This window comes from Nuphar pumila, chromosome 7, assembly GCF_984573655.1.
Source record: "Nuphar pumila chromosome 7, dmNupPumi1.hap1.1, whole genome shotgun sequence".
Classification (NCBI taxonomy): Eukaryota; Viridiplantae; Streptophyta; class Magnoliopsida; order Nymphaeales; family Nymphaeaceae; genus Nuphar; species Nuphar pumila.
The window spans coordinates 121,727,881-121,754,141 of NC_143255.1; the positions used below are offsets into that span (position 1 = coordinate 121,727,881).

Here is a 26,261-nt window from a genome sequence, read left to right on the forward strand (position 1 = left end):
GAAGCAAATGACACGAAATAAAATCCTTGAAGTATACAGCCACTATTCAGACATAGGATTTGTAAAATTCAAATAGGAAACACAGTAGAGGCAAGGATAGAACCAAATTATGTTACAGATGTTAACTCGCTTCTAGGTTCTCTACTGTGCACGAAATTGCACGCCATGAATTCAGTGTTGATGCCGAAGATGGAAGACATCAACCATTGTTGGCTGAAAATATACTTTCATGTTGCAACCTACTTCTAACCATTCCCCTGTTGAACCATACAAATCCATCCTGATAGCAATTCGCACAGTGCAAAAGCTTTGATTGTGTGTCAACTTACAGTTTACACAGAGTTCACTGAATCATCATCACTAGTTTCACTGTCACTGCTGCTTCCACTCCCACTCCCACTTCCACTTCCGCTGCTTCCACTGCCACTGCTACCACTTGAGCTGGATGACTGTCCATCACTCGCTTGTGCGTTGACTTGAGCACGTAGAGCTTCTGCGGCATTTGGACCCTTGTCCACATCATCATCAGTAACATCCACATCAGCAATCTCATCATCAGTGTCATTCTCATTATTCCTTATCATATTCACATTAATATTTAGATTTTCTTCATGATCAGCATTTGCTTCATCGTCATCCATAACTACATCAATACTCTCAGACTCATCAGTCTTCCCAATTGGAGATGAAGCTGGTAGCATTGGTGTGATGTTCGAATAATCAGTAGAATTCTTATCAGTAGTTCTGGCACCTGAATAATTTAAAAATCATGGACAGAGATATATATTAGCAAGAACATTTGCAAACAGCACAACAATCACCAGCTAGATGCATTAAGAAAATTATAAACAAGAAACTGCATGCCATTAAAAGAGCTGAGAGGGAGACCTCTACTTTTTCCTTTCTAGGTCATCTTTTACCAAATCTTCAGCAAGTAAACAATTGACAGAAAGTTCTGAAGCCATGTCATATCAAATAATCCATCAGGAATAATTTTCAAAAATCTGGATAGCTACCATAAACATTCTTGCAATTTTATCACAAGAAATTAAATTTCATAAAATAAGAAATTCCAGCCAAAAGCACATTAAATTAAAAATACCATATTTTCTAAAAGTTTCATGAATTTAAGGTGTTTTTCATTTTATTTCTAAATTTCACATTTACATTATTTCTGACATATTTTTTTATTTTTTAGCTTTATATAACGACCTTTTTTCCATATTTGCTGAAAAACAAAATTTGGAAATCTCTCTAGTTTTTCCCTTGTTAAAAAACAAGGGAATGGGATTTGTGACATTGTATTGGAATCTACAATCTAATAACAAATGGTACTGTTGCTGACAATAAAAGACTTAAAATTCTTGGTGTTAATGCAATAAAATAGAAAATGTGTGCACAAGTATCATAAATATCATTCTTGGGTTTGGGGAAGTATTTGGAAAATCTCCAAATATATGATATTTAAAATATACAAAAAAATAAAAGTATAAAAGTATAAAAGTAAAACTATAAAAATTGTAATCAGATAGTGATAGTATTGCAATATTCAGCAGTTGCGCATTTCCTGTGACAATATAGTAAGATTTAAAAAAGACCAGCAATGTTTGTCACATAGGTTCAAAACATATCTATTCTTGGATTATTAAAAAAAAACAAAACAATTGGTATGGCTGAAGTTGGCAAAGACATCTCCAATTGTCCACAAGTGAAGGTAACCATGTTTCTGCTTCTAATTTTGCATTTTTGCCTACGTTGTTTACTAGGTATTTCTGTAACTTCAGCAATCTTATATTAACATACTATATACTTCAATATGCTTTTGGAAAATCATTGATGAAGTTTAATATTAACAATATGATGTTATGTTTCCACATTGGTATTGCCTTGCTGCTAACAAGTTTCTTTTTCTCCTTTGTTCCTTCTTGTTCTTCTGAAACATAGGTCTGACCTTCAAGTATAGAGATACTATCAGAGCCATGTTGTTCGATTGCTCTTTTTCTTCAGCCTACACTAAATCCCTCTTCAGAATCTATTGCTCTTTTCGGAACCTGATATCCACTTCTCAATCTTTCATTTCTTTTAATGTTTATCTATCACTATCCTTATCTTTCCTTCTATCACATAGACACAACAAAAGGAGTAAAGGAATGGGACCACATTATTATAGCGTGATTTTACATTAAAAGGTGCACAAGGGCTCAACAACACGGAATAAATGGATGATCCCTGTGGCATAGCTTTCTACTCATTTTATTATTAGCATGATGGGGCCTGGCAGTGTGTTTTTCACAACAAAAAAGGTTATCAAATAAAAAAGAGACTGACTTTTGCACCAGCCTGATGCCAATGTAACATTAGCAGGTATCTGTATGAACTTACTGCGGGGTGGATTAATCTGCCCTTTTGGTCGATTTCATTACTTTCTCCTGTTTCACTTGCTTTCCATTCCTTCAACTACCTTGGTTCTTTACTTTGACACCCTTAATTTCTTTTCAATCATGTGTTATTCAATGCATTCATCTTTATAAAATCTACTTGTGACCAAAAAAGTCTTGTCCAAATTATAGCTTGGAACTTGGAAGAAATAAACTAATCTCTTCCTCTATATTCAGGATTTAATGGGGCACCTGATGAATCTGATAAGTCATTTGATTGTTAACAATTGGATGAAAAAGAAGGCAAAAAACGTGATCTCCAAGAAACATGCAGATTTTCTGGTCTTATGAGAATCTTTGGTTGGTTATTGTATGTTATTCCATCTCCTGCATGTGAGATTTTGTAATGTACCAGAAATATTCAGCAACAAAGATGAAGATGGCACAGCGATTGGAGCTGTATGGTGTCATGATTCCCAATGAGAGATCGTGCCCTATTCCTTTTCATTATATATTGGAAACTGAAAATTTACATGACAATAATATCCCTGCTAATATACAAGGAGATCTTTTACATATAGGGGTAAATAATGAAAAAAAATACTACAAACATGAATCAGGTATGGACCCAGATGCAATCTAAATCACATCACATCCAAATAGCTTCCCTCGAGTTGTGCACGCCTCTTTACCATGGACAACTTGTCCTTCAAAAACCAGAATCTTTGCTTCATCAATCCATTTGTGAAGACTCAAGAGATAAGCCAACTGATGTTCCATTCTAACAAATTTGGCTTCCAACTCCTGATCTTCAATTTTTCTCCTAATAAAATACTGATCTATTTCAATATGCTTCATCTTCCAGTAATGAATTTGATTCAAGGATATCTTTATTGCACTTTGATTATTGCACAAGAAGATAGATCGGGAATCACCTCACTACATCATTTAGAAGATATCTTATCTATGTAATTTTGGTTGTCACAGCAGCCATGGACCAATGCTCAGCCACACTGCTAGACCTAGCTAGTGCCTTTTGTTTCTTGCTACTCCATGAGACCAAAATTCTCTCAATAAAGACATAATAGCTAGATATTGATCATCGCTCATCTTTGTCCCTTGCCCAATCTATATCAGAATAAGCCATGATGGTTAAAACCAAGGTTACCAGACTAGGAAGCGGAAGTGGAAGTGGAAAATGAAACGAGAAGCGAAAGCGAGAAGTGAGATATTTTAAAATCTATAAGAAGCGGAAATCGATGAATCAATTTAAAAGCAAAATAGGAATAAAAGAGAAAGTGATATGGGATCAAATGGGAATCAAAATACAAATCAATAGAGAAAGAAATAAAAACTAAAATAAAAATGATTATTCTTAAATTTTGTGATTTCGTAGTGAAAGAATTAAATTCTTCTCAAAATCCAAAAATGATGATTGCTAATTTAAAGAAAGTACATGAAAAGCACATGGAAACATAAAAAGAAGCGTGAGAAATGTGTATAGGAATCATGTAGGGAAGCAGGGATGAAATTTGTGAGAAACATGGGAGAATCGAGATTCCTATCAAGTTTCGAAAGCGAAGAGTTTTGCGCTTTTGAAGCGAGGTTCGGGGAAGCGCACTTCCCACCTATCTATGAAGCTTCTGGTAACTCTGGTTAAAACTTTTTTCTCTTTAGTCATCTTTCTATAACACAAACCATCTCCTATTGTACCTTTCAAATATCTCAAAATTCTCTTTACTACTTCCATGTGCACAGTTCTTGTCTCATGCATAAATTGCAATACCTGATTAATAGCAAAAACATTGTCCGGTTGGGTAAAGGTGAGATATTGTAACATACCAACCAAACTTCGATATTTGGTAGGATCCTCAAAAAGTTCTTGATCATTCATACTCAGTTTCTGATTTATATGACTAGAGGTCAACACTAGTCTGTAATCTTTCATTCTTGACTTGGCAAGGAGACTAACAATGTATTTATATTGAGCTAATATGAGATCTCCATCTCTCCTATCTACCTCAACCCCAAGAAAATATCTTAACTTACCAAGGTCCATCTTGAATCTTTTATTCAAGAGTTTTTTCACATTATCAATACGTTGATCAGAACCACCTATGATGATTTATATAATCCACATAAATAAGCAGCAGTGAAATAAAATTCTTACTCTTATAAATAAACTGCAAGTAGTCTAGAGGAGAATGATAAAAACCATACTTGTTAATTTCTAGGGAGAAACTTTCAAACCAAGATCCATGTTTCAATTCGTATATGACTCTCTTTAACCTGCACATGTGTTTTTTTTTATTATTCTCATTGTATCCTGGTGGCTACTCTATGTATACCTCCTCTTTTAACTCCCTATGCAAAAATGCATTCTTGACATTCAACCGGCTCAATTTCCAACCATGATCACTTGTTAAGGATAAAATAATTTGTATTATACCCATCTTAACAACCAGACTAAATGTTTCTTCATAGTCTTGTCCAGAGTTACCAGAAGTGCCATGCAATATGGGGAAGTGTGCTTCCCCAAAGCATGTTTCGGAAGCGCAAAACATGGCGCTTCCGAAACATGCAGGGAAGCACCAAAAAAATTGGAAAGCACGCTTTCCATCCTATTTAGGGAAAGCTCACTTTCTCTTTTTTCGCTTCCCCCTCGCTTCCGAGACGATTCTTGGTTCGCTTCTAAGTTGTCCCGCGCTTTCCGCTTCCTAAAAGTGCTTCGCTTCCCGCTTCCGCATCGCTTTCCACTTCTGCTTCCGCATCGCTTTCCGCTTTCCCGGCTGGCAACTCTGGTCTTGTCTATGCTCGTGTACGAACCCTTTAACGACTAGCTTGTCTTCGTACCTTAACCCACTTGGTTTATATTTTATCTTATAAACTCATTTTGATCCTACAATGTTTTTATCAGGTGGCTTCTTGACTATCTCTCAGGTCTGACATTCATGTAAGGGTTCGATCTATTAATTGATGGCCTCGATTCATCTATTTGATTTAATTGTCTGCTAAAAATTTTTGGGCTCTTCTTACTTTTCAATGAGTGAGGAACATCTAAAAATCAACACTAAAGTTTCCATGGTGAACCCATCTTTAAATGGGGTGTCGTATTCTGGTACATCTTACTAAGAGAACATTATTTGGGTCTAGGTTTAGACCCAGATCCAAATAACGATCCAATATATCTGGCATGAGACCCAACCTGACATGACATCTTGTTGTCCTGCTGTGTTGAGATTCCCAGTTGTGTTGAGACTCCTTATTGTGCTGAAACTCTTTGCTATTTTTTTCCTTATTGTATAGGGTATAATTGTAAACTTTATCTTGTAGACTTTGTATCCTACTCAAACATGTACCGTTTTCTATATATTGAAATCAATAGACCCACGTTCCCTCATTGGGAATTGTGGAATAGGAGCAGCAGCCCCAGCCTCAACGTCTTCTCTTTTTCTTCTTTGTGCTCTGGATCATCTTGTGATGCCTATTCTATTAGATCTAAAAAATTGTTGTAATTGTGGCTCATTATTCTCTTCATTTTGCAGTTGTTCACCCATATTATGCACCTCCCTACTTCTTCTAGAATAGACACACACTTCTTTAAATCTTCTAGAAACGTCTCCTACATGAACCATCTCATTCTGCCCGTGATTTTCGTCATGTTGCAGATCTTGATTAGCTATTTTTTGTTAAAGAGAAACTCCTAGGTGCGTGTTTTCATGACCAATGGATGCAAAGAGATGTACTCAGCCATGGTTGACAAGTTTCAGCACCATAGCTGCCCTGGAACAAAGAATCACTAGAACCATCCACAAAATTACTTTCATCAAATATGACGTTCCTAGAAACTTTCACTTTTCCTGTCTTGGGATCATAGCATCTAAAGCCTTTATAATTTTCAGCATATCCAACAAACCTACAAACCCGAACTTGTTCCTTAAAGAGTTGTCAGCATGTACATAGCAAACACTGTAATGAAAGAGAAAAAAACAACACAATAATGTGCCTCTTATGGGCTTACAAGAACAAAAGAGCATAAACACAAGGACGACTTATGGGTCAATAGGAAAATACAAGCACAAGGGCCTCTTAGCGGCCAAGAACACAAGTAAAAAATAAGAGCTTTATTTGAGCGTTTATGCTTGAGAAAGCATAAACTTACAAGAGGGGGAACACCCTCTTTTATACACATAACAAGGCTCATAGAGCTGTTGGGATCTCCCCAACGGCTAGAAATAGAGTTGTTGGGGAGATATGGGCTTTTTCATAAATGTCCTCAACAATAATTTAAATACTAAATTATAAAAAGTAAAAAGGAAAAAAATATAAAAGAAAGTTGTGCCCATAATGGGCACAGCCTATTACAGGACTGTGAAATAACCAAAATACCCTTGATGAGTATTTCCTATTATAACACTATAAAAGAATGTAAACTATATATATGCGAATTTATATGTATATATACATGTGAATACATATATGTATATATGTTAAACTTAACAAAACACACCAAAAGCTCCAACTTGGCATAATCTAGATGTTCCATAAATAATGAAAAATAGGGTGATTCATTCTCAAGAATTCTCATGGCCTATTGATAACATGAACAACCGTATAAAAGGCCTCTATCCAAAGTTTAATGGGGATATTGCTAGCATGAATCATGGACAAACCACTTTCAACAATATGACGATGCTTCCTCACAGCCATGCCATTTTGTTGAGGCGTCCGCGGGCAAGAAATTATACGCTTAATCCCATTACTTTAGAGGTAATTAATAAATTCTTTTCATGAATATTCATCCCTACCATCACACTAAAAATGGAGAGTACTAGAAGAAAATTGATTTTGAACAAAGATATGAAATTTATGAAACAAATCAAACACTTCAGACTTTTGCTTCATAAAGAAAATCCATGTGAAACAAAAATAATCATCAATAAAGATAGCATAGTATCAATTGCTTGAAAATGATAAAATAGGAGCAGGTCCCCACACATCATAATGAATAATCTCAAAAAATTTTGAAGCCCTTTTATTATAAGAATTAAAAGTACACGACTTATACACTTGACAGCTTGAACAAATGTGACCATCAGACTCTCAACTCAAACTGGACTTATTTAAAAGACCACTAGAGATCAACCCTTCAATAAAAACACTACTACAATGACCCAAACAATTGTGCCATGTATCCGGCTTATTGGACTTGGATTGACTAAAGACACATATAGAAGAAATAAACTCAAACTTTGAACTCTAATACAGCTGAGCACGGGTAGCTAAAGGGTCTTCCTTAAAGACATACATATTTTCACATCGCTCTCCTTCCGTAAACGGCTTCCTTGTTCGGATGTCCTTGACGTACACAGAAGATGGAGTAAATTCGATGTAAGAATTTGTATCATCCATAAGCTTAGATACATACAAATATTCTTCTTAATATTGGGAGAACAAAGGACATTAGACAATAAAATAAATTTGAAATTAGATATAAGAAACAAGACATTTTTAGTGTGAGTAATAGAGTAACGATTACCATCTTGGATTACTATATTACTTCTGCCAGAGAAATGAAATAATTTTAAAATTTTACTTGTATCACTTATAACATAGTTGGCAGTCAATATACCAAACACCTTGATCATTTTGCTTAAAACCCAACCCCGCCAAAGTTGCCAACAATAACTCTTTGCTCGACCCATTTTGAGATCCATTGCTTTGTCCAATATTCTGACAATGATTGTTGTTTTGCCCTTTATCTTGTGTTTGTGGATTATATCTAAGATTGTCCTTGAACCAATACTTTGCTTTTATATGCCCAGGCTTCTTGCATATGAAGCACGTAGATATTCTATTGGAATTATTGTTAGCAAGAGCAGGCATGTTTGGAGTGGGCAGCAAGCCCTGTTCTCCTTGGTAACCCCCATGACCAAGACCATGGCCTCCTCGATAACCTCCTCATCCACGACCTAAAGAAGTATTGGTCACCAAAACCTCATGAGAAACTGGATTCCCTTGTTATGTGTCTCTGGACATTACTTTCATTGACATTTCTTAGTGTAGCAGTTTGGACCAGAGTTACCGGAAGCGCGAAACGTCGCACTTTCGAAATGCGTGGGGAAGCATCCCCCTTTTTTGGGAAGCACGCTTCCCTTTTATGGGAAGCATGTTTCCCTTTTATGGGAAGCACGCTTCTCCCACGCTTCCCCCTCGCTTTCACATTTTTTTCGCTTTCCCCTCGCTTCCAGTTCGCTTCCGAGACGGTTCATAATTTTCTTCTAAGTGGTCCCACACTTCCTGCTTCCTAAATTTTTCAAAGTGCCTCGCTTCCCGCTTCCCGTATCGCTTCCCGCTCCCGCTTCCTCGACTGGTAACTCTGGTTTGGACTTTAATTCATTAAAGGTGGGAAGCTGAGAAAGATATTGAACGTTGTAAAAAGCACATGAAATTCGGGACCCAATCCAGATAAAGTTTGTTGAACTTAGTCCTTATCTTGAACTTCACATCCCACCAATGCCAGTTAATCTGTGATGCTCTTGATTTTATTAAAATAATCCAAGATCAACATGGATGAATCTTTCCAGAGAAGCTTAATTCTTTTTTAAAAAACATCACCTTTGCCTCTGAAATCTGAGAGTAGGTTTATTAGGAACTCCAATCAATCTCTTGAGAAAAAGTAGAGGTAATGTAGGCAACTAACACCTGGTCGTGCTTCATCCAACTAACGAACTCACGATTTCATATGTTTTTTTTTACGATACAACCCCTTTGTCATCTTTCTATTCCTGCAAAATATATTCTGATGAGATGGGAATATATCCATCCAGATGACCAACGAGATCCTAACTTCTAATAAATGAATGATCTACCCCTTTCAGGTAAGGAAGTTGGTATTATTGAGCTTTTCATAAATGAATTGGTTCAGAAAGTTGGCTGAATTATCTGATTGAGAGGAACTTGAATCCATTTTGGAGAAGAAGACCCAAAGAAAGGAAGAAATACACACGAATTAAAGTCCACAAATTCAGAACAAAAATCGTGGGCACTCCCAGGTAACAGCCATGGGCGCTACTAGGTAATTTGGTAACGGTCATAGGCACTACCAGGTAACAGGTAATGATCACGAGCACCACCACGTAATGGAAAATCTTTCAGTATCTCAAGAATAAAATATCAACAAATAAATGACTCAAAAACTGATCAGAATTTTCTTTTTGCAGATAAGCAATAGCAATACAATCTTTGATCAGATACCCAAGAACAATTCAGAATCAGATTGGATGCCCAATGGATAATATGTACCCATGAACAATATGACCAGTCAATCCGTGTGGCAGAGTAAGGCAAAGATGGTGATGAATATCAACAGGAAAACAAGATTAGAGTGTAAGAAAAATATTTAGAAAGAAACCTGAAACAAAAGACTGAAGAAAGAGGGGATGATTTTAAGAAGAGACGATTTTAAGAAGATATGAAGGGACGATTTTAGAAGACAAGATTAAAGCAACATGCAGCAATTGAGAATCTCAATAACAGCAAGCAAAAGAGAATGATGAGAATGATTAAGGAAGATTGAAGACATGAAAAAAATAGGAAGAAAGAAGGATTGGAAGAAAAGACAAAAATACCTTAAGGAAGAAGCCAATATATGTAGATCTCAATGGTCATTTAGATCGATGAATATCGGTCCCATAATGGTCATGAAATATGTGAAAAAAAAGCAAGAACCACAAAAGGCAGGCTTACGATAACACAAACACAACACCATGAAATAATCCAAGGTGCCAACATAGGCAATACAAACAGCCACTAAGGGCAATACCATACATTAAAGCACAAAAGCAAGAATACTCACAAAGTAAGTTAGAATGCTTTAGAAGAGCATTGGAGAACAAGAGGGGGGTTCACCCCTATTTATACACAAGAGGTACTCTCAAATAGAGTTGTTTAACTGTTTCAACTGCTGTATTGACTAGTCAACTGTATGTTGACTAGTCTAAAAAGAACCCAACGACTCTATTTGGTCTTGCATTAAATAGTCTCTATAAAAACAGAAAATAATAAAAAAAACAAAATAAAGGAAAAGAACTAAAGTATCCTTAACAGGCACAACCTATTACAATATTGTAAAATGACAAAAATACCCTTAAGAGGGTATTACCTATTACATCATTATAAATAAAATATATATATATATATGAATATATATGTATATATATACAATATAAAACAAATATATATATATACAACTTAACACTCTCCCTCAAACTTACGGTGTGATATATCGAAAGTTTGAAAATACAAAAAAGAATCAATGGATAGGATCAAAGTCTTCAAGCGTTTTCATTGAGTGTTTCCATCTTTATGATGCATCAGAGAATTTTGCAAAGTCTTTGAATGTCTTCATTAGCGATCATCCCCAAACGCCTTCATCAGCTATCTTCATTTTCATGATATGATGTATCAAAGATACTCTTTTCTCAATCCATCACATCTTTAAAAACATGCAAAGAGAACAAAACACAAATTCTAACTACACAAAAAAAAGATATCCTAACCAAATAGTTATATAGTTTAAAAAAAAAACTAATATGCATATTTTGAACAAAAATTACACTCAAGTAGAACAAAGAAATAATTTTAAGAATTTTAGAAACATTAGTAACAATTCAAGCAAGATAAGAGGAGCATATCTTAGATATAAAATTTATAAAAACAATTTTAGACAAAGTTAAGCCCATAATCAACATATTTTTCAAGAAAACATAAATATTGATCACAAGAGAATTTAATCACTTAAAGAACAATTAAATTATCAAGAAGAGATAAATAATTATGTATTAATAATATCACAGATTTTTAGAAAAACACTTCAAATGGAACAAATCATCAATTTATACTAAAAACAAGTATATAAAGTATAACACTTCAAAAAAGGACCCTCAAGAAAAGAGGAGTTAATTAAATTTATGCATACAACAATATGGACAAGTTAATCAATTATAAACATATATATGCAATATATTTAATGCAAATAATAATGAATGAGAGCAATCCCATAAATCACAACCCATTAAAATTCACACACACATCCTAAAATGAGTTTTGGAGGACCAAATAACAATCTTAAAACATATATATATGTTATCAATGAAATGCATGAAATTTTATTGATAAGCATTTTTTTCAAACAAGAAAAAACAAGTAAAAGTTTAAAAATTTCATAGAAAGATTTTTAAAAAATCCTACATAACAAAGGGAATGATATATGCAAACCAACACTAATTTGCGAAAGATATGAAGAGATTTAAAAATCCCATAAATATCAATAATGATATTTTGCAAATCTCAACAATAGTTCAACCACCACAAGAAATCACCTCACTAGACCTCCAAACCTCAAAAATCAAGTGTACCAGCGACTAGAACAAGAGCATAGACATAATGCTACTAAAGGGTCAAAGACACACACGAAGGTGTGTATAAACATCTCTTGTCTACATATAATGACACTCAAAACAAGTGTATCATCGACTATAACAAGATCATAATCGCAATGCCAACGATAGACTAAAATCACACATGAATGTGTAAATAAACATCTCTTGTTTATATATAATGACATTAAAAAATCAAGTGTATCAACGACTAGATAAAGAGTATAATCACAATACCAACAATGAGCTAAAAACATACACGAAAGTGTGAACAAACAACTTTTGTCAACATATAATTATACTAAGATGAGATGCACAATAGGAGCAACATACGAGGTAAGAGAGCTTGTAATGAAAACAAACTAATGTCATCAAGAAGAATAAGATTATCAATTTTAGCAATCTTTCAAAACACCATGGTTTCAAAATAGATAGCCATCATATATAAACATAATTATAAGCATCCATAATAATAATGGCCAAATAAACAAATGAGTAATACAACACACCCACAGAACCAAAGATCAAGCAACCGTCAGTTAGAGTCAAACCAGTGTTGTGAAAAGCATTGAGGCGTAGCGAGGCGCTCCACCAAAATCTGAGGCGAGGCGTAAGCCTCGAGACGCAAAGCGTAAGCCTCAAAAAAAATTAACTTAAAAAAAACTATAAAAATTATCTAAAATTATAAATAAATAAGAAATGCTTTATTGATGAAGCGCCAACCAACACGAAATAAAAAATCTCAAATAAATATGAAAAAAATATGAGATTAACATGTAAAAGTAACATTAATGCAACAACTTGATCTATATAAGTATCTAATTGCATAAATATGAGCATTCATTCAATAAAAAACTAACATTAACAACAAAATGCATATTAGCACTAACAACATCATGTCATAATTAAAAAATGCATGTTAACATTAACAGGAGCTACGTTGCTCATGTGTGCCAAAGTAATAGAAACAAAACAATGACGGCATACATAACTTTTCTGTAATGTAACAGACTAATATACAACATGCTAACTGAAGGCATAGTAGTCAGGAAGTTGCAAATCTATCAAAATATAATGTGAGTTGAAAGGTTCTTTAAGTAATTTGTCCATCTTAACCAGGTTTGGTCTGTTGCAGGTTTTGTAAACCAAACCCATGATTGTGATCTCTTTAGTTCTTTTAGTTGAAAACACATACCACATTCAAAACTTATCATGTTTAGTTAGATTTTTAAAGAAATCTAAAAATCAGCATATTGTATTACACTAAAACTTCAACATAAGTATTAATGTACTGCAGTTTTTTTTAACTAGTCTCACTAGTATTAATGTATCTAAAAACGATAATTAATAAATTAACAACTAAATTCTAATCTAAATACAGGAAACAAAATTTTTGAGATTGAAAATAAACTTAACAAGAAAATATAACAAGAAAATGATGGCAAATGCAAGCAAAACAATAAGACACCCGATGCAGAGAACTATTAGTAGTGATGCAAACACAGATTAACAACTAAAACTAAAGATACAAGTTCAACAATCCACAGGAATGTATTACAATCCAAATCGATTCAAACATTTGCATGAATTTTTTCACAGAAAAAGAAAGAGACAGGGGGCTTCGCCCCCCTGTTGGTTGACCAAGAGAGAAAAGCAGAGGGGGGGAACCCCCTGCCCACGAAAGGCGACGACAGGGGGCACCGCCCCCTTGTCGGTCAACCCCAAAAGAAAGGCAGGGGATAACTGTAATAAGCAAAAAAAAAAATTGGATCGGGTCGGATCTAGTTTTGGACCCGACCCAGATCCAAAGGGGGGACAGGCGGTCGGGCACCCCGACCGTCTCTCTCGTGCCTCTTAAGGTCGAGGGAAGGGAGGTGAGGGAGGTTCACGAACCCCCCTCCTCACTGTCTCTCTCCCTCACCGCCTCTCGATCCCTCTCGTCTCCGTTCCTTCTTGTGGCCACCGACGCCGGCGACTCGCCGCCGGCCACCACCCTTGTCTCGGCTACTGCAGGCATCGACGGCAGCCGAGAGCCTCCGATGCCGACGCTGTCGCCGCCGCCGACTTCTAGGTACGCGCCTCCCCCTCTTTCGTTCGTCTCTCTCTCTCTCTATCCCTCGTTTCTCCGTTACGCAGGGAGGGGAGGGTCGAACCACCTCCCTGCTCCTGTTACGGCAGATGGGGCAGAAGAGGGGCTCGCCCCCCTCCTCTTTGTGCCCTCTGTCAAGGCAGGGGAGGGGCCGAGCCCCTCCTCCCTGTCTCCTGTTACGACAGAGGAGGGGCTCAGCCCCCTCCTCTCTGTGCCCTCTGTCAAGGCAGGGGAGGGGCCGAGCCCCTCCTCTCTGCTCCCTTTTAGGCAAGGGAGGGGCTGAGCCCCCTCCTTGCTCCCTTTTAGGCAGGGGAGGGGTTGAGCCCCCTCCCTGCCCTTTCGTTCGGCAGGGGAGGGGCTGAGCCCCCTCCCTGCTTCGTGATACGGTAGGGGAGGGTCTGAGCCCCCTCCGTGCTTTTTGTTTTGACAGGAGAGGGGGGTTGAGCCCCTCCCTGCTCTTTGTTACGGCAAGGGAGGGGGTTGAGCCCTCCCTGTGCCTCTTTTCTCGTTAGGCAGGGCATCGCCCCTGCCTTCGCTGTTTTTCGGCAGGCCGGGGCAAGCCCCCTTGCCTCGCTTTTCATTGGCATCGGGCGGGCCTCCGTTCGTTGTTGAAAGGCAACGTGCGGCCTCCTGCTTCCCCCTTAGTGGCTCGCAGGGAAGGGCCTCGCTTCCTTGCTCTCTTGGCTGGCAGGGCGAAGCCTCCCTCGTTGGCTTCTTCGGGCAAGGGTGCGACCCCCTGCCTCCCCGTTGTTCGCTGACAGCATGTCAGCAGGGGCTCGTGGCCCTGCCCCTGCTTCTTGCGCTTATAGCAGGTGCGCATGTGCACAATGTCCCTGCCTCTGCTTCCCTTACATCAGGACGACGATAGTGCCCCTGACTTCCTATTTTGGTATTGCTTGCTAAGATCGTTACTTTTGCAGCTCGTACGACGGATCCCGCTCGCGCTCCGCGACCCGAGCCGCCAATCGCGTACATCCGCGGACGACAGCAAGCTTGTAACTCTCAAAGGTAGGGGAAGATTGCACAAAAGACTTGGACAATTGAATTGAGTTCAATTAACTAAAAAGGACAATCAAATAAATATATATGCATATATATATTTATATGAGTACGTATGTAACTCAAGGACGCGGTTTCGCGATCCTTGTCCTTTACTTTGCCGTCGTGCATCACACAAAGGTTCTGCGTTGCACTCCTGCTTACGGTCTTTACTTTGCCGTTGCGCCTAGGCTCTTGCTTTTGCATATGTGTTGGTATTGCCTTGCTTTTGCAGATGACGTGCAGAGTCTTGCTCTTTGCGTATGCCTTAAAGGCATCCTCGTGGAGGATGCAAGAGACATCTATCACTCACTCTTGCGACAAGAGTTCAGTTGGGAGCTGGCGATACATCCTCGTCTAAGGAGAGGGATACCTCGCAAGGATCCTGGCTCTTCGTGCGTGCAGTCCTGCAAAGTCGACTTAAGGTTTCAGGGAGCTGCGCAAAAGCATCAAAGACTGCTCCAAATCGAAGCATTTGGAAGGATGTGACTGGCTGGTTCTGCTCGCCTTTTTGGCATATCTCGGGTGATCCCGAATTGGGGGTTCAAGCGAACTTCTTAGCAGGTGTTCTGTTGAGAAACCCGTATCCCGTTTATCGAAGCCGATATTGAGTCATGCAAGACATGTAGATACCCCGATAGCGGATGTGATTCGAGATAATCACATACATAATGTTGGCACAAGGTACTGTTGTTTCAAAAGATAAAGTAAAGTAGATAAACTTTACATCTTTGTGAAACACTCCTGTTGAGGCTTCTATTGAGGAGCTATACCCCCTTCATCCTAAAGTACTTGTAGTCGTGCACGACACGTCTAGTACTGCGATGATCGGATGAGACGGTCGTGCGACCTCGAACAACGCTAAATGCAAAATGTTGTACTCACATAAATGGCCTCACATTCGCCTTCACAGGCAAGATGCTCGGGTGGTTTAAATACCACAGCATAGAATGGGTCGTTAGTTAAGCAACCCCTAACGTACCTATTCGCTTCTTTGTGTCTATCAAGGGAGAGGACAGAGCGGTACAAACTCCAATGGACAGGTTGTTAACAACCACCCTACGGGCAACGATCCGGCCTCCCCAGTCATTGGAGTTAGGGGAAAGGGGCTACATTAGTTAGCTCAACACTTCTGCAGAAGTTGGATGCGTCCGTGGCACAGCCTCCTTTGGGGAATCCTCTCTCGGCTAAAGTCGTCCCTTTGGAGCGAACTCAACTAGCTATTCAGATTATTGAAAATACATAGAATAACAGACGCCCGAACTAGTTTCAGTTGGGTCTACGTTTTTGCCTGCGCGTACCCGCAGGTTCGTAATTATCGAAACCTAAGGTCTGTTCACACTGGTCGTTGAGTCGTGAGCTTCGCTTGCACTACTGCTTCTCTTGCACTACTGATTCGCTTGCACTACTGATTCGCTTACACTACTGCTTCGCCTGCACTACTAATTCGCTTGCTTGCTCGATAGTTCAATATGCTACTCGTTGAGCTGTGTACGCCTGTTAAGGCGTTACTCTAGTTGGTTAAACTGCTTACACAGTTCTTTGCGAAGTAATAAGGAGTTTCTCATACTAGTTAAATGCTTATAATAGTAGCATTATGTCAGTTGCTACATATTAGCATGTGACTTGCTTTATCCCTTGGTCGAACTGTTTGGTGCTTATTGTAGCGTAGCACTTGTTGGCTTGCATCTCTTATGATTGATGTGATTGCATACAGCTCGTAATCTACGAACTGGTGGCAACTAGGATTGATGTGGTCTCTTGTCTTATAAGCTGCTTACATATTGTGATATAATTGTTGTCGTATGATTGCTTATGAATGGCTTGTGATGTAATGGTTTATGCCTTACGATTAATTTAATTACTTGTTCATGGACTGAGCCATTTTATGGTAATTATATGTTTTACGAGCATTGTTATGAGTGCTTGTCTTATTCAGTTGTTTTGTTTGGCTGACGGGTAAAGTTAGTTACCCTTCGCCCATAGAATCAACTGAATTGCCATATCTGCGCGTTCTCATGTGTCGTTTACACATGCTTTGAGGGCCTATTTGAGGATTGCAATATTCCCCGTGGCAATCATACGATGCGTAGGATTATATGCTTCTGCGCGGAGTGATACAATGCATATTGTTGATATACATGCTTGTGCCCATATTGTGGCTACTGACCTCGAGAGCAGTCAACTGTTCGGAGCAGTCGATTGTATAGATGCGTGTATCACCGAGTAGGGTGTCTGACGAGCACCTGATCTCCAAAGGATTATCTGCGAGGGCGTGTATGATCAAGACCAGGTACCCGGCTAGAGTGGTAGATTCTCTGTGAGGATGTACACTGTCCACGAACGGGTAGCCGCAAGGATGGTGAACTCCTGTGAGGAAGTGTATGGTCCAAGATCAGGTATACCATCTAGAGCGGAATTCCTTGTGAAGTTATACATTTCCCAGACCAGGTGATTCGGCGTTGATCTTGTTGTTTGTATTAGTAGCTATCGACCCCAAGAGCGGTCTTTTGTGTTGATGCGTGTATCGCAATGATTTTCATTGGATATGGCATATGTTGGAGATCGGTTTCCCAAAGGTTTCGCTGTGAGGTTATACATTTCCCAGATCGGGTGACCCGGCTAGAGTGGGAGATCTCTGTGAAAATGTACACTGTCCACGAACGGGTAGTTGCAAAGACGGTGAACTCCTGTGAGGAAGTGTAGGGTCCAAGATCAGGTATACCCTCTAGGGCGGTAATTCCTTGTCCGGTTGTATATCTCTCGGACCGAACGATCCGACGTGGATCTTGTGTTTTCGCTTACCATAAAAAGTTATGGTGAGCTGTGACGATCTTCTGAGATTATTTGTGATAGCCAACTATGAATTCATAGTTTCGGCTTTCTGTTTTAGCATGATTACATGCATGACTCAGATGTGAGAATCAGATCGTTAGTGATTTGAGTTAGTGATCATGTTTTGGACCTTCTACGGAAGGGTGAGCTTCTCTGAGAAGGTATGACGCCTTAGTGCGTCATAACCGGTGACGGTTAGCCGCGTAAGACTTTGAGAGATGAGGATAGATTAAGGTTGTTCAGGACAATGCGTTTGTTAGAAGTAGTGAGCGACAAACGATGTCCTGATGGTGATTAGATGCAGAGACCTCGTTCTAGGAACGAGGACAAGCTTGTTGCGTAGTAGTTCTCAACTTACGATCAAATGGATCGTATGTTGCGTTGGTCAGTTGCACTGCTTACTTGCTTTGAACTGCTTACTTGCTTTGAACTGCTTACTGTTTGCACTACTTACGCATTTGCACTGCTTACTCGCTTGCACTACTTACTCGCTCGCATGCCTTATTCGCTTGTACTGCTTACGTGTTTGCACTATTCACCTGCTTGCATTGCTTACCTGTTTAACTGCATATCTGCTTTAAACTGCGTAGCCTACTGAATTAAATGTACTTAATTCAGTTCCTTGTAGTCTCTCTTGTGCACCTACTAGTTTTTCGCGAAACTAACCCATTCTATGGGTACAGGTGTTTATTAGGTACACTATGGGCGATGGCGCGATTGCAAGATGGCTTCAAGACTTCTTCTTCCTGCTCTTAGCTCGCGTCCTGGACGCTTGGGTTTGTATCGGATTTCCCTTAGGATATCCGAATCTTGTGAGTTTTGGTTCTTTTAGCTAACGTGCCCAAAGTTGTCAGCTTGCCTTATGATTTATCAAAGAAAAATCTTCCACTGATTTCATAAACAAACTCTGAAGGAAAGAGATATTTCTAGTCTCTTGCCTGTTTTTCTGAAAAGGGTTCGCAAGTTTGAAATTTGGGGTGTTACAATAACCCCCTGCCTGATGACAAGGTGAGCAACAGGGGGCTTTGCCCCCCTGTCGGTCGACCCCTCAAAAGAAAGGCAGGGGGTAAACCCCTGCTTGACGACAAGGTGAGCGACAGGAGGCGGAGCCCCCTACCGAAAAAGAAAAAGACAGGGGGCTTCGCCCCCCTGTCGGTCGACCAAGAGAGAAAAGCAGAGGGGGGGAACCCCCTGCACACCAAAGGCGATGACAGGGGCTCTGCCCCCCTGTCGGTTGACCCCAAAAGAAAGCAGCGACAGGGGGCTCTGCCCCCTTGTCGGTCGACCCCTCAAAAGAAAGGCAGTGGGTAACCCCCTGCCTGATGACAAGGTGAGCGACAGGGGGCTCTGCCCCCCTGTCGGTCGACCCGTCAAAAGAAAGGCAGGGGGTAAACCCCTGCCTGACGAAAAGGTGAGCGACAAGGGGCGGAGCCCCCTATCGAAAAAGAAAGAGACAGGGGGCTTCGCCCCCCTGTCGGTCGACCAAGAGAGAAAAGCAGAGGGGGGGAACCCCCTGTCCACCAAAGGTGACGACAGGGGCTCCGCCCCCTGTCGGTCGACCAAGAGAGGCAGCAACCAAGAGAGAAAAGCAGATTGGGGGGGGGGGGGGCTGCCCACGAAAGGCGACGACAGGGGGCACCGCCCCCTGTCGGTCGACCCCAAAACAATGGCAGGGGGTAACCCCCTGACGAAGAGAGGTGACAACAGGGGGCTCTGCCCCCCTGTTGGTCGACCCATCATAGAGAAGAAGAAGCAAAGAAGTTTACTTGTCACCAGAAAACGCAAAGGTCGCCGGAATGGACGGCGGTGGCAGTGAGTCGCTGGCGCCCTCGTAACAAAGAAAAGAAGACGGCGGTGGCAGTGAGTCGCTGGCACCCTCGTAACAAAGAAAAGAAGACGGTGGTGGACGGCGGGTCGTCGATGCCTTCTCAGCAAAGGAAAGAAAAAGGTGGAATAGGCGATGACCGACGACGGGTGGTGGCCGGCGACAGCAGTGGCGGGGTACGAGAGGGGACAGAGTGGAGAGAGAAGGGGCGAGGGCTTTCCCTCGCCCCGAAGCGCCTGTGTCTTTTTTAAAGACACAGGTTCTCGATCCTTCGAGAATACGGGCCCGGATCCGGGTCGAACTCGGGTCCAGGCCATCCGATTTTTTAATGCTCGCCTCACTTTGAGGCGCGCCTCGCCTCAAGGCATACGCCTCAAAGCGCATGAGGCGTACACTTTTATGGTTTTGGCTTTTTAAGTGCGCCTCAAGGCGAAAAGGCCCTCGCCTCGAGGCGAGGCGCGCTTTTTGCGCCTTGAGGCGTGTTTTTAACAACATTGAGTCAAACTATAAGCCAATAATCTAAACTGACAGAAAATTGAGGTGCATATAACTCACCCCAACAAACAACTCTGGTTGAACAACAAGGCCAAAAATAAATGAGGCATCATATAAAAATCTGTGATAGACAAAACAAATGCCACAAGGAGGCAATACATACTCACGGAAATCAGTTTCTAAATAAGTGAATTCATATATAAGAACCAATTTGAAAAAACAAAGTTTTAAATCAAATCCAATAAAGGTAGATGAAAATTTTAGGATGAGTATAGTGCAATCATATGCACAACAAGATATCAAATTATGCAAATATATACACGGTCAATATAAGCAAGTCTACTATGAGACAACAATGGCATACAACATTAAAGATAGCCAAAAACATATAAAGAGATTTTTAAAGAACCATATGGAAAACCAAGAGTATACATAAGTACAACTAATCATGGATACTCACAAAAAGATCAAAATTCATGTATATGCAATAATCTAATAAATTTAAAGCCATAAAAAATTATGGAAGAACACATAAGATATGCATATGAACACCATGATTTCACATAAGATACTAACATACCCAAAATATATTTTGACTACCATGCTTACACAAGAGCCAATAAAACAATAGCTTACTTAAAAAAGAATTTTTTAAGATAAAACTCTAATTTCAATTTAATTTGATACCATAAAACAATACCCAAAATGTCCAATTTTTCAACCCAAAATACCAAAAACAATTTTGAAATGGCACATAAAACATGCATAGACATATGTCCACAATACATAAATATGAAGATGATATGCCGATAGAGCAATCTCATAAGAGCATAAAAAACATTCATCGCATGACTAATGAATGACTCAAGATATAAAATGTACAAGAATTTATAAATTCTTAATAAGCACATCTCAATGAAAGCACTAAATAGAATTCAAAGAACATGCTTTGACATGTGCATAAAGTCACCAATAATCATAATGGTATCCAAAAAACCTAATATATATACCTACACGAGATCATAGAATTATATATTTTTCATATTAAAAATAATAATAACAATGAGAACTTACCATAAGGAGCTCAAGAGTAGACTACTTATGGGTTAATGTCAAAAGAAACAAACACAAGAGCCATTAAAATAATATTTCATTAAAAATATTTCACAAAACTCTAATTCCAATTTATTCAAAAAACACATTTTTCATATCCAAGAAATAACCATAATATTTTAAATAAATTTTGAAAAGAAAATAAATGAAATATATATTATAAATACCTTTGATTAAACAAGAGATACGTACCAAAATACGAGAGCTTCGAGTTCAAACCATATATATATATATATATATATATATATATATATATATATATATATATCAATCCAAAATTTACTTTCGAAGTACAAACTCGAACAACATACCAAGGTCAAGAATCCCTCGTTCTGATACCATGTCACTAAATATACGAGAAAACAAAAGCAAGAACCACAAAGGGCTTACGATAACACAAATGCAATGTGCACATGCACAAGTCCACCATGGGATAATACAAGGTGCCAACATAGGCAATACAAACAGCCACTAAGGGCAATACCATGCATTAAAGCACAAAAGCAAGAATAAAATAAAAAATATTTTATTCATAATATACTCACAAAGTGAGTTAGAATGCTCTAGAAGAGCATTGGAGAACAAGAGCGGGGTTTACCCCTATTTATACACAAGAGAGAGTCTCAAATAGAAATGTTGGACTGTTCCAACAGCTATAAATATAGTTGTTGGACTGTTCCAATAGCTCTATTGGCTAGTCAACTCTACGTTGACTAGTCCAAAAAGAATCCAACAACTCTATTTGGTCTTTGACCAAATAGTCCCTATAAAAATAAAAAACGACAAAAAGAATAAAATAAAACAAAACTAAAGTACCCCTAATGGGCACAACCTATTACAATATTGTGAAATGACAAAAATACCCCTAGATGTTATTACATATTACATCATTATAAATAAAATATATATACATATATACATGAATATATATGTATACATGTATAATATGAAACAAATATATATATGTATGGTGATATATATATATATATACATGTACAACTTAACAATAATCTCACCTGCTTTGATACCATGTGAGATTTTGTGATGTACCAAAAATATTCAACAGCAAAGAGAAAGACGGCACATAGATTGGAGTTGTACGGTGGTACAATTCTCAATGAAAGATTGTGCCCTATTCCTTTTCATTAGATATTGGAAACTGAAAATTTACATGACAATAATACCCCTGCTAATATACAAGGAGATCGTTTACATATAAGGGTAAATAATGAAAACAAAATACTACAAACATGAATCAGGTATGGACCCAGATCCAAACCAAATCATGTCACATCCCAATACTACTAGGAAGCACTGCTGCAGATTCTTTTTGGCACTTGTACAGTTCAGCTGTATAATTGACTGGAAAAATTAGTTTATCTTCTACAATGGCAGAGTTGAAATAATATGGAATCTTAAATTGCAAGAAGTTGATTATGCATCAGCCTAGAGCTACATTAAGTCATAAAATGATGATATCCTGATGCAAACCTTAATGATCTAAGGCCAGAAATAACACTTCAAATACCAGAAATGGCCTGACGCATCCAGACTTTAGTCATGAAATGGTGATTGTTAGTGTTCAATAAAATGAATATGCGACAAGGACCGCCACCAAAAAGTTAAAGGTCAAGCTACCAACAAAGGGCACTGCCAGTGAATTTCCTGATATTTACTCAAAGGCTACAAACCAAGCAAACAAAATCAATGCAATCTTCTCAATGCACTTCCATATTGTAGCTTCTTAATGTACTTCCAAATTGCATGGTAGTGGTACTATTGTCATTGGAGATGGAAAAACACCATCAAAACTAGCATGTAAATTTTTTACACTGAATTTTTTTTACATTACTATTTTACACTGAAATTTTTTTCTGATTTGATTTTTGTTTTATAAATTAGCTGATCCAACCAACTCACATATATTTTTTGCCCCAACCTATGTTCCTGAGAAGGATCTTATAAAAATGAGATGTATATTAAAGAAAGAGATCCATAGGCTATAATATCATAAGCAAAGCTCCATTGAGGCAGTTACGGTCGAGTTGTCCATTATTCCAAGTCTTGGTGTTGACAAAGAGTGAGAAGTTATGGCTTAGAAGGCTCAATCATTTTTCTTAAGGATTTTAAATATTCTATTTGAAAGGAACTTATTCCTCTCAAGAAGAAAGATTCCAAACAAACACATTTTCTGTTCTAGGTATCAACCATGTAAAATCCTTGAGCTTCACAACAAAAAGGCTTCATTTCAACTTCAGTTGGTTCATTCAGAAGAATACAAAAAAGCTTCATTTCAACTTCAGTTAGTTCATTCAGATGAATGCACAATAGTTCTGTACACAATGTCAGACTCTTCAAAGACTGCGTAGAAATTTGAATCAAGATGGATACAAATTCACACTAATGAACAACTCCCCTTTTTTTCGGCCATTACACTTGCATTTGACCAAATAATGTATAGATAAACCATGCATTGGAACTCTTCAAAAAGTTTTATCATAATTATTCCTACACAGAAATACTCATCTGCTGCCATCAACTTTGACATGCATTCTTTGTAGATGAAACATTTTCGTGCTCTCAATAATTTTAAATTAACATTCCATTAAGCAGCGACTATATCATAAAATTTAAAAAAAAATCTGCAGCCATGACTTGTTTTGCAGGTTCACCACTATGCATGAATGAAGAAAGAAATCACTGTAAAAAATACACAGCAAAAAAAGCCTAAATTGAGAAGTAGTTGTTTAGTTACTTAAGGTTTCTCTTTCAAGTAGCAGAACCTTGCAATATTAACCTAAATATAGGACAGTAACATGAACATCTAACTTCTTGAAAGGAAGATTAAAACATGCATCATGCATTCTAACAGGAGAGTGGTTGGAATAGAAGAATCATGAGCATACTTTGTCAAATTTCACTAACATTTCCTACTATGAGTGTTCAGATTCGCACAAGGTCCTAATACTGCGACAATCTCGCACAAAATTAACAATAAACAACCTTGACAAGAGTTGGGATCTGCACCCAATAGTCAACAAAACCTAAATCTCATGAGCAACATCATCATTGATATGTGAGACGTAAATATGAAAAAGGTCACCAAAAGCTGATATACAATTATCTAATGAAAACAAGAAATCAATCAGATGAAAGAATGAATAAACTTGGAAAACCATATGCATCTAATATTCAGCAATTTGCAAAGAGGACAGAAGCAGCAAATTGCATTTTTAATCATCATGGGCTATGAAAAACCTGAGCTGCCAAATTCGCCAATATCAATTCGCTCCACCTCAACCTGCATGAAAGATAGAAAATGAACCATTTGATTACCAAGGCAATAGCCATAATACTCCAAACTGTCATCGCCATAATATTAAGTTGGACCTAACTCACCATCGTTAAAACATTATTTCGATAATCAAAACATTAGCATATCATTTAGAGAATAGATTCACATCACATCTTGAAGGTTTCCAGATGGAATACCATAACTTTAAAAATTCATCGATGAATCAACAACATATGTAGAAGACACAGATCCTCAATCTTGATATAGAGAAGGGCTAGCCTTCTACTGGGTGCAGCTTGTGGAGTCTATGAAAAACAAAACAACTAGAGAATAGCTTCAGACTAAAGCTCAAAAGAATTATGAGAAGTGCAGAAAACTGCAGAATAAGATAATGTCAAGATTGTGGGTCTGACAAAACTGAGTTGTGACTGGAACCTGAGAATTAAGAAGCAGACGATTTCTCCTTGGACCTAAAGTTACACTTCATGAAACCGTAATTCAAATGATAATGAGCATAACCTTCCAACGACTCAGGTAACCATGTTGAAGAAGATAGAGCAACAAGGAAAGCATGTGACAATAATGTCATCACATGTGAATAAAGCAGTTGCAGACAGAATGAGGTTGCGCTAGGTGCCAAGCAATTCTCCGCTAGTTAATAAAAGGCTTATATATGTAGGAGGTATACAATTAGCAGCAAGTGAGGGGCAGAGAATTCGACTGGTATTTATATCAGAGCACCAGAATCCTATTGTCACGCTTACCTGGGCAGCTATGGGGATCTTCTTCCTCATAATAACAGAAAGGAAGATTCCATTGTCACAAACAGAGAGTGGCTACTCTGCCACATTGTGTCGAACACCATAACAGATAGCAGAGAGTAACTTTCCCTTTTTCTCTCTCCCCCCTCGAGCAGTAGATGCCTGACCCTCCATGTCTCTTTTCTCTTGTAAATTCATTTACAGAAATACAAAATCAAAATACACAATGATGGCAAAGATTCACTACAATTCCGCGCTACGATTGAAAGCTTGCCCAACCATCTTACCGTACATTACAGCAAGACAAGCAAATTCAATAATTTAAGACGAATGAGGCAGCAAGGATTCAGCTTACAGGGACCACCGAGTGTAGGGCGGTTTTAGTCACGAAGGGCAGTGGCCCCGGGGGCGGTTTCGCCGAGGATGATTTGCCATGAGGCGGAGTGCGCAAAAGAGCCTCCCCTGCAGAGGCAGAAGCGGCGGCAGATGACTCTCCAGGCAGGCGGAGGTGGCGAAGGCGCTTGACCGCGCGATGCAGGCGTTCGAGCCGGAAGGATTGGCCGTCGAAAAAGAGGACGGCGTCGTTGTCCTTGTAGTCCTCGCTGCTGCCTTCGAAGGCCACCTTGGGCTTCCCCGGTTGGTTGTTCTGGAACTCCACCGTCACCTTGTTGTCCTTCGTCTTGTGAAGGCTCCCCGGTTGGCTCTTGTCGATGGATGCCGGCTTGAATTCATCTTTTAGGAAAAAGAAAACAAGAAAAGGAAAGATGGTTGGGATCAATTACCACAGCACCCCATAAGCAGGATCACCATTTTTTCTTGTGTGACTACATCAGTATAACTGCTGCTTACATCTCAACGTGCAGAACTTGGAGGAGGAGGAGGCATCGGTGAAGGAAGAACCAAGGGTTAGGTCGTACCACCTGTCCGGCTGTGGAGCGGTACTGGGTTCTCTGTTAGTGTTGTTTGCCATTTGCCGTCACGTTCGTCTTGCT

At 38.9% G+C, this 26,261-nt stretch overlaps 1 protein-coding gene across 1 annotated transcript; it reads right to left on the reverse strand.

The window, feature by feature from the left end:
- On the reverse strand, positions 1-26,261 carry LOC149833243 (uncharacterized). The gene is made up of 4 exons (XM_090012767.1): positions 26,119-26,261; positions 25,625-26,001; positions 24,472-24,514; positions 1-751 (listed from the first exon to the last, which is right to left on the reverse strand). The coding sequence occupies exons 1-4, from the start codon at positions 26,237-26,239 to the stop codon at positions 333-335; spliced, it is 960 nt and encodes a 319-aa protein (XP_089868893.1). The 5' UTR covers positions 26,240-26,261; the 3' UTR covers positions 1-332.